At 39.0% G+C, this 8,956-nt stretch overlaps 1 protein-coding gene across 1 annotated transcript; it reads right to left on the bottom strand.

Annotated features, from left to right (window-relative positions):
* Window positions 1-462: 462 nt before the first annotated feature.
* LOC105226764 (sodium-independent sulfate anion transporter) lies at window positions 463-5,407 on the bottom strand (the record flags this gene model as incomplete). The annotated part of the gene is given in 5 exon segments (XM_049461720.1): window positions 463-1,577; window positions 1,674-1,819; window positions 1,884-2,186; window positions 2,256-3,033; window positions 5,004-5,407. Coding segments are annotated over 5 exon segments (1,932 nt in total). The 3' UTR covers window positions 463-1,235.
* Window positions 5,408-8,956: the final 3,549 nt, after the last annotated feature.

The following is an 8,956-nucleotide window of genomic DNA, read 5'->3' as shown; positions in this document are numbered from 1 at the left end:
TTAGTACGCTTTTAATTTAAGATCTCAATAAAAATGCGCCAAGTCGTTGCATCGGACCATACGAGTTGCTGCGAACGGCACCGAATCAACTCTCTTCGGTCTTCGTGTACACTCCCAGCTACGATTGCTATATTTTCTTCACTGCGTGCTGGACGTGGTCTATTCGGTCGAATATTAACCAATAATGAACGCTGGGTCTCAAGACCTCAGTAAGCCAATTTTATTGACCATAAGTTGAACGAAGCGCACGAAACACATTATTTACAGAACGTGAATTTGAAAGATTTGTAAAGTCTTTCCATGATGAAATACCAAATAATACTGAACAAAAATAACATGATAGCTTGACACGACTCATTGATGATCTGTCAAAAAAATGCTATTGAAAGAAGTAATTCCTCTACTTGGATCACCCGTTATATACTTGAAGATAATTTTCTGCTAAATAATTTTAAATTAAAATGCATTAACAATTTTAATATTTATTATAATTACATATATAATCGTCTATTATTTAAATAAATACATTTCCTTAAGCGCGATCGACAAACTTAACAGTTGTATATAAAACTATACAAAATTAACTAGACCTATTTATTATATGTATGTTAGCATATATGAATATGTATATATATGACAATATATCTATAGTGTATGTATATATGTTTCTATGTACATGTGCAGTGTGAATAAATGTTCGTAGGCAAACAGGCAGCCGCAGGACTTGATGAAAACATACATAATTTGTTACTAACAACTACAACAAATATTTAAATTTTCTAATTGATTCCGTTAACAATTAAGTAAAGTCGTATATTCCCCTCTCTGCTTCAGCAGTGGCATGTCATAGTGTGCGTGTACATATACAAACATGTATGGATATATATTTCGTATGTATTTTACTCCTTTCTCAACTGCCTGTTATGCTTTGACATTTTTCTGACGCAATATATACGTATGTATATATCTCGAAATAGGAAAAGGTCTTAATATATATTACAAAGGATATTGGAATTATTTACAAATGTGTCAAATTTTTTTGAAACTAGCTACTTGAGGTATGTCACTGACATGTCCTTACACCAACACTCCGTCGTCGAATAAAATGTAAAGAAGTAAGCAACGGTCGTATTTTTAGGGTTGCCGTTCTTTGCAAACAATATCACATATTAATTTTCTAAGTACTGCCTTGCAGAATACAATTTCAATGCTTAAGACTGTTCTAAGCTATACTTTCACTTATTCGCTTCTATTGCTTTACCAGCGAGTTCCATTTCTAAATGCTCAGCATCGTAGATAACAATCAGCCCCTTGTTGAGGCCCTCGAACACCTGCGCGACGCGACGCTGAAGATTGTAGAAGTAGAGCTTCTGGTTGCGTGCTTCGAAGTCACTTATAAGCATGGAGACAACCTTGGCGGCCGTGAAGTCCGCACCATAAATGTAGGTGCAATCGAGAACCACAGGCAGCGTTGACTTGCGACCTTGCTTGTTGATCACGTTGCGCACGAACTCCACCGATGGGAAGATGAGGCAGCGATCGGGAGTGAGCATGAGATACTTGATGCCATTCGACGTCTAAAGTGGGAGAGAAAGTGTAATGAGCAAATGGCGGATTTGTGTTTTATTTATTTTTAGGAGAGTAAACACCAGTAATTTGCTCAATTAACTTACGCAAGCTGTTTCCACGCGCAGTTTCGGACGTGCGGCGCTGTACAAAATGAATATGACATTAATGCCGATGCCCACGAGAATGCCGATTTGCAACGGCAGCAGTAGACAAGCAACGAAGGCGCCGATACCGGGAATGAGATCGGTTTCTGTGAAGAGAACGACATTAACCATGATTTCATTAAGCAATAATGATTATTTAATTTAACTTACTTTTGCTTCTCCACATCGGCTTGATGACGCGATATTGCACCATGAAGATCACGGCAGACAAAATGATGGCGGCCAAAGCGGATTTGGGGATGTAATAGAAGGCTGGTGTGAGCCACAGCAAGGCGAATATAACTATTACACCAGTGTAGAGATTGGAGAGTTGTGTACGAACACCACTAGCATTCAAAACAGCACCACGAGCAATTGGTCCATTGCCACGGAAGCCTTGCGCGAAGGAATTGCCAATATTGCACAGGCCAATGGCGATGAGCTCCTGGTTAGCATCGCATGGTTTGCCATCAGCTGTGGAGCACAAACATATAACAAATTAAAAATCTCAAACTTCATTGAATGTCTCTCTTTTGTACTCACCAAACGCTTGCACCAAAGCGGTATTTTCCAGTAAAGAAATCAGAGGTACCACTATCAATCCAGCGCCCAAACTGCTCACCATTTGAGCGAAATTTTCATGTGTCTCAATTACTTCGCCGCTTGTGGAGTTGGTGTAGGTCGTCGAGGAGAAAGGTGGCATTTTAAATTCTGGCAAACCCTTCGGCACAAAACCGACCATCTTGAAGATATCAATGCCCGAGGTGCGCAACACATAACCCATAAGTGCAACCAAAATAACCAGCACCGCATTGCGTGATGTGCCAATCAGCCAGATAGTCTTCTCAAGCACCTTTTGCCAGACCTTTTGGCCATCCTTGGGTCCAATTTTAACGGTAGTCATGACACGCATCGCCAACAGCAAGAAAACACAACCAATTCCCAACGCCGCGTCATTCCAGCTGATATTATGTATATCATTCCCAATTGAGATCCACATATCGACGAAAGTATCGCCCGAAGTGTCCACAACCAGTATATCCTTAAGTTGTGAGGTGAAAATGATGAGCGCGACGGCGCTCGTGAATCCCGCACTAACCGGACCTGACACAAAGTCTATAAGAAAGCCCAGTTGTAATATGCCCATCAGCACTTCAATTATACCGGTGAGGAACGTGAGTAATATGGTCTTCTCCAAACTACCACGCGCTGTCTGGTAGACGAGCAGCGCAGCGATGGCCGTAGGACCGACAGGCACATCTTTGCTAGAGCCGAAGAGCACATAAATGAAACAGCCGAAAAAGCAGCCGTAAAGACCATACTGTGAGAGTAAAAAGAAAATAATTGTTGTTTCAATAAACAAATATCGATTTTATATAGAGTGGGTACTTTAAAAGATTAAGAAAGAAAGTTTACTGAGAACAAGCTTAATATAGTATATGTATAATATCTGGTCTCACTATATTTGTTTAACTAAGTAATGTTAGGTTAGGTTAGGTTAAATTGGTTGGCAATTAAGCCATACATAGGCCAATTTTGGTCCTTTGTGATACCAGTTGGAGTTCAGTTCCTAGGTCCAAGAGAAGTAGTCATTCTTTAGGATGCTTGTGCTTGGCGCCAATTTTATTAAACTCTGCAGCCTTTCTATCGATACCTCCTAAAGTGTATTATACCGTGCGGACCCCAGATGCTTACGACATAGTCTTGCCAATGCGGAACAAATGCACATGAGATGCTCCACTGTTTCCCTGGTGCCCTGCTCTAAGCATTTCCTGTAGTCTTCTGGATTTAAACTAAGTTATGTAATGAACGGAACCTTTTGAGGTATACTGATATTTGGACCTGTTGGGATTTCTTAGTTTTCTTATCTCAGACCAGATGCGGTGAAATATTGTGGAAAGTTTTGTTCCAAATTTGGAGGTTAGACTTTAGTTTAACGAAAAAGTGCCACAGAAAATAAATTTGTGTACTAACTTTCTGATCGATAAACTTCAAAGCAAGCGATCTAGCAGTTGAAAAGCAACTGATAGTCCAGGACCATCATTCAGGAAATCATCTTTAGTCTATTTCTGGCATTTTTCGGTTTGAAACTAATCTTTTCGAACATAAATATCTTATATTTTAAAATATTCGGAATATTTTTTACTTCCGTCACTTAATTAAAGGCTGCAAGGAGAGAATTACACTTGAGAGATTTAAGTACGTGCCTCTTCCATTTACTTAGATAGCATCAGCAATGATAAGTGCAAATCAACAGATGTGTTCGTTCTGGTAGTCGATGACAGGCAGACGGCTTACAAATTGCTAACACGAAACTCATTTACATACCCTCATACATACATACACATGTACACCTGTAAGTTATTGTTATGGAATTATTTACGGCGATTTTATGAATGACCGTTTAATAAGTCAAATGTGATTTTATAATTCGTTATAAATAATCTCACTTTAGCATGAAACAATTAACTCAGTATCGAGGCTAATGGAATACTACGGCGCACGAACAGCAGTCACACATACATACACGCCGATAAGTACGTATACTAAATGCACAGAGTGTGTGGGAGATTCCGTGTGAACGAAATTTACAAAGCCGCATTTGCATAATTTGCATAAATCGTAAGTTCAGTGCGAAAAAAAACAATGTAAACAAAAGCAAGGAAATTCATTTGGTGACCAATTTTAAATAATCGCCTTAGAATATATTCACAACTGTATGTTTGTATTTATGTATGCACAAGTGTTTGTGAATGCACTTAGCGGCAAAAGCGTTTGCTTGTGATTATCTGGATCGGAGGAAAAATTATTTCGCAGAATTCGTTAACTTTTCGTCAAATACAGACATTTATTTTTGGTTAGTTGCTGACTCAGCAGAATTTGTTAATCTGATTGCGAGGCGTGACGGACCGCCGCAGATGCTTCGAATGCTGCACGGACAATGAGACAAATGCTTCGGTATTTATAACAAGAATAATAAATTTTGTTTTTCTCGAAACACTGTATGACGTATGTACTTATATTTTTAAGTCATGCAAAATGCAAATTACGGTTATTTTTTAAGCTTGTTTTTTGTAATTTTTTATGGAGGTAAGAGTCGAAAAAAGGCTGGATGGATACAGTTGTTCACTCTATATTTAACTAAAATTTCGCGATTTTGAGTTATGTTATTCTTCTGTTTACGGCGATACATCTGACATTAATATGTTTTATTGTCCATTTTATTTGTTATTCTCAAAAGAGTTTAAAAAGTTTCAAAACTTTTAATTATAACGCTTTCCGTGCACTCACCTGTAATTCTAGGCCTGTTATGCCCGCATACGCCAAGCCCTGAGGTATCACCGTTAAACCGACCGTTATACCAGCTACCAAATCACCAACGAAATCATCACGATTGTATTTGGGCAGCCACTGTAGTATTGGTAAGCGTTTATAGAGTGTCTTTTTGCGAAACACATTCGCCGCGGTGCGTTTGGCCCAATCGCCCGACTTTTCACAGCAGCCGCGCTCGGTTTGTGGATCATCATCTTGCACTATGTAATCGGTGCTGCCCGTGTACATACCACTCGGTGGTATGTCTAAGGTAACTTCCGAACCGAAATTGTCATTGCCTTGGCTACTCGGTGTGATCGCGCTAAGTCTGTCTGAAGTCATTCTGCGCACTTTTTGGTTTAACAACAAAAACTTTTTTGTTTAGACTGCAATTAGAGTGGGAAAACAAACACTTTTATTAGATAATTATTAAAACTAAAACACTTGTGTTTAAATATGATTATTTGTTGATTTTATCACACGAGTTATTTACTTCTCAAAAAAGTAAGAAATTATTTGTCAGCTATGCCGTATTACATACATACGTACATTAAAATGTCGAGCCACAAGTGTGGGTGAGTCGACGTTCAAAGGGTTATTATTTGTAATCACTGTATTTGCACGAGAGTTGAATTTGTTCCGCGAGAAAGGCGGGAGGTTTGCGTGTGCCGTCGCCTTAACGTCGAGTACGCGAATGCCACAATTGCGGCGAGTGTCAAGTCTAAAAAGTGTGATCTTGCAGCGCTTTAAGACGGGTGTGTCAGTTCTCGAATGTGCGGAAATCCCGAATAAGCGAACCCGAATGCATGCAGCGGCGACAGCGACAGCGCCAGTAGCAGCAGCAGCAGCTCAAATTTAGTTCGCGTCTGTCCAATTGTCTGCAAGTGCGATTTTAATTGGTGGTTTTGTAATCGGCCGATCGCGCAAGCCGAGCAGCGATAACTGCTGCAGCTCAGCCGAACCCTTTGGGCCAATGTCGCGTGCACGACGGCGGCTCGTCTGTAGCGCGCACCTGCTGAGTGAAAAGATTTTCGGAGCGCACGGCACATTCACTGCCGAAAAATCGCCAGCGCACAAACAAACAGGCGAGAGACCGACGTTTGACACTTTCTCACACACATAGGTACATATTTATGTATTTGTTTGTAGACTTGAAGAATCCGGGACATTAAAATTGCATCAAATAGTAGCCGGAAACAAGTGATTGGAAGATATTATAAAGTAATCAGAATTAAATAATATTTGATGCGAGTTGACATTAGTCAGACAAGAATGGGGTGTAATTAAAGAGTTCTTAAACTTTAGTTTTTAATTTTGGTTACATATGAATATAATTACATGTACCTATGGCATGGACATATTACTCGATTACACACAATTTATTTGTGATCATTAATCGACGGTATGAATATTATTGCTCAGGGCGTCGATCTTGAAGTTCATCACTGATATCTGCGCTGAATCGTGCTGTCATTGTCTCTTTATCGCAGACACATGAATTATGTTCACACTTTTAACCGAGTGTCAAAAAGTACTAGTTTACATTTGAGATTAAAATTGGAGTAGTTCAAACTAGACCAGTTATATACCAAACACAAAATTATTCATTGAGAAGAGCTTTGATTTAATTCCATATAATTTTTTTGTTGAATTTTGATTTCGGTCCAAAAAACTATATTGTTTTGTCCATTTAGAAGAAGTACGATAATGATCAGTTTCTGACAGCAGCTGTCAAATGTCAGCTTGAGAACATGTCATGAAAAAGTACCGGTTACTGATTAGTTAAGAACTCCTCTCACACTGCCGGTAGCGAAGCTTACAAACTGCTTCATTATGTTGCAGCCTACATACACACGTACCCCAAACATATGAGTTGTTGCGTTTTGTATGTATGTATGTGTGATTGTATGACAAGTGTACACAATAGCAGCACGTGCCGTGATATCTTCAATAATCGCTTATTTAGAAAACGCAATTATTGTCATAACGTGTTTTTAATAATCGTTCAAAACACAAACAATAACAACAATATTCACATCAATCAGAATTCTGGTCAGCTGATGAATTAATTGTGAAAATAATCTCCAAAGCATTTTCTCATTACATTACACCCAGCACCCGTGCCGCGCTGCTAATTGCAGCAGACTCAAAATAATGTTACAACAACAACAACAACTGTAGCGAACAACAACATTCCAGACTACGAGAAAAGCGGATTGTGACGCATTTAATTGGCTGCCATCAGTTTTTTCAGTGTTTTTGTCGAGTTTATTGCCAGGAGTACCTTGGTGCTGCCTGTAATTGTGGGGCAGCAAAAACAAAAATAAAATAAACAATTATGCATAACAAGCTTGTATTACGTAAACGATTTTGTGATACTAAAAGTGACAAAAATACGAAACTTAAAATAAGACGCGCCTGGTCGGCATCTACAGCAAAAAACCCGGCATACTTATTGCGGCGACAGGCTCACCGGCCACTCTTGCGCACATATCTCCGCGCGTGTGTGTGTGTTTGTGTGTGCTGGCACATCAATCGCGGCGCACGCATCATTCAAGAGCTGTTAAAAATACCTGCAATGTGCAATAAAGTAAAATACAGCTTTCAGGCTAATTTGTAGTAATTGAAATGACTCAGTTGCAGTTGCGCAGCCGCTCAATCCCAACTCATAATTATTCAATAATAATTTATTAATATTTTCTGCTTTCAATATGATTATATTGCGTCCGAGATAATTAAATATTTTGCAAATAAGCGCGAATCAATTAGAAAGCGAGAATCGCAGCATTTTCAAACAATTAATTTTTTGCCTTGCATTGCCTAGGCAGTGACGCCCGTCAAAGGGTTCGCCTGGTGTGGGGTCAACGCACGCCACACAAAATATTTCAAGTTCGTTACTACAACGAACTTGCATATTGAAAAATGATGTTTTGAGATAGCAGCATGTTGACACACACGGGAAGTGATAAAAATTGGGGATCACGAATGTGAACTGCAATAAACTGTAAATGCCATTGGCTGCAAGGTACAAGTAATAGTTGGTTATTGCTTAACATTTGAAGTGATAATGATTCAAAATCTTGTCTTGTTCGTCCGTCCGCTTCAGCGTCGAAAGAGTTACGAGTTACGACGTTTTGTTTCGCACCCGACACGCTAATGGATTTCGATTAAGACGTTGCCTTTAATTTGCAGCCAAACACTGCAGGCGACAATCAATTAAATATTTGTTATGGTGATTACAGTTTACACGAACGGGGAAGTCTAGAAGCGTCCGAAAACGAACTTCTTTCACCAGTTGAATTCCAGCGATTGAAATGTATCAAAATTAAGTTTTGAATAAGATTGAAAGAAAAAAGTAAAATAGGATGACAACAAATTGGCTTATATTCATTTTAATCAGCTTTTACGGGCGTGCTTTCCTCAAAGACCCAAACAATTAATGACTCGGAGCATATTTCTCTCAGCATATTTTACAAAAACACCGACAAACCAAAATGTCGACAAGTGAAAATTTGTTTGCTTTGTCCGAGCTTATTTCTACCGAAGCACAGAAAGAGAATTCTACTGACTAAGGGTTATAATCCTGAGCGTGTTCGTTGCCGGATGTCGAAGGCCAAATGAACAACGATTGATTTGTCGATTTTTTGATTTATCGGTACTTTGACTGTCGGGATTATAAATTTCGAGATTTTCATTGTCGGCTTACGTTATACACACTTCCTCTGTATATATTTTGAATTGTCGGTATCTTGATTTGTCGGAGTTTTGATTGTCAGAATTTTAAATTTCGATATTTTGATTGTCGGCATTACGTTATACATAATCGTAGTCATAATATTAAAAATACTTCAAAATGATTCTAACAGCACGTGCCACTGGGTGCGCTCAATCGCTTCCTGGTTTGTGTTCTACAAATCGGAATATTTATTACA

Source organism: Bactrocera dorsalis, unplaced genomic scaffold, assembly GCF_023373825.1.
Source record: "Bactrocera dorsalis isolate Fly_Bdor unplaced genomic scaffold, ASM2337382v1 BdCtg085, whole genome shotgun sequence".
Taxonomy (NCBI): domain Eukaryota; kingdom Metazoa; phylum Arthropoda; class Insecta; order Diptera; family Tephritidae; genus Bactrocera; species Bactrocera dorsalis.
This window is presented reverse-complemented; position numbering and strand designations above follow the sequence as displayed.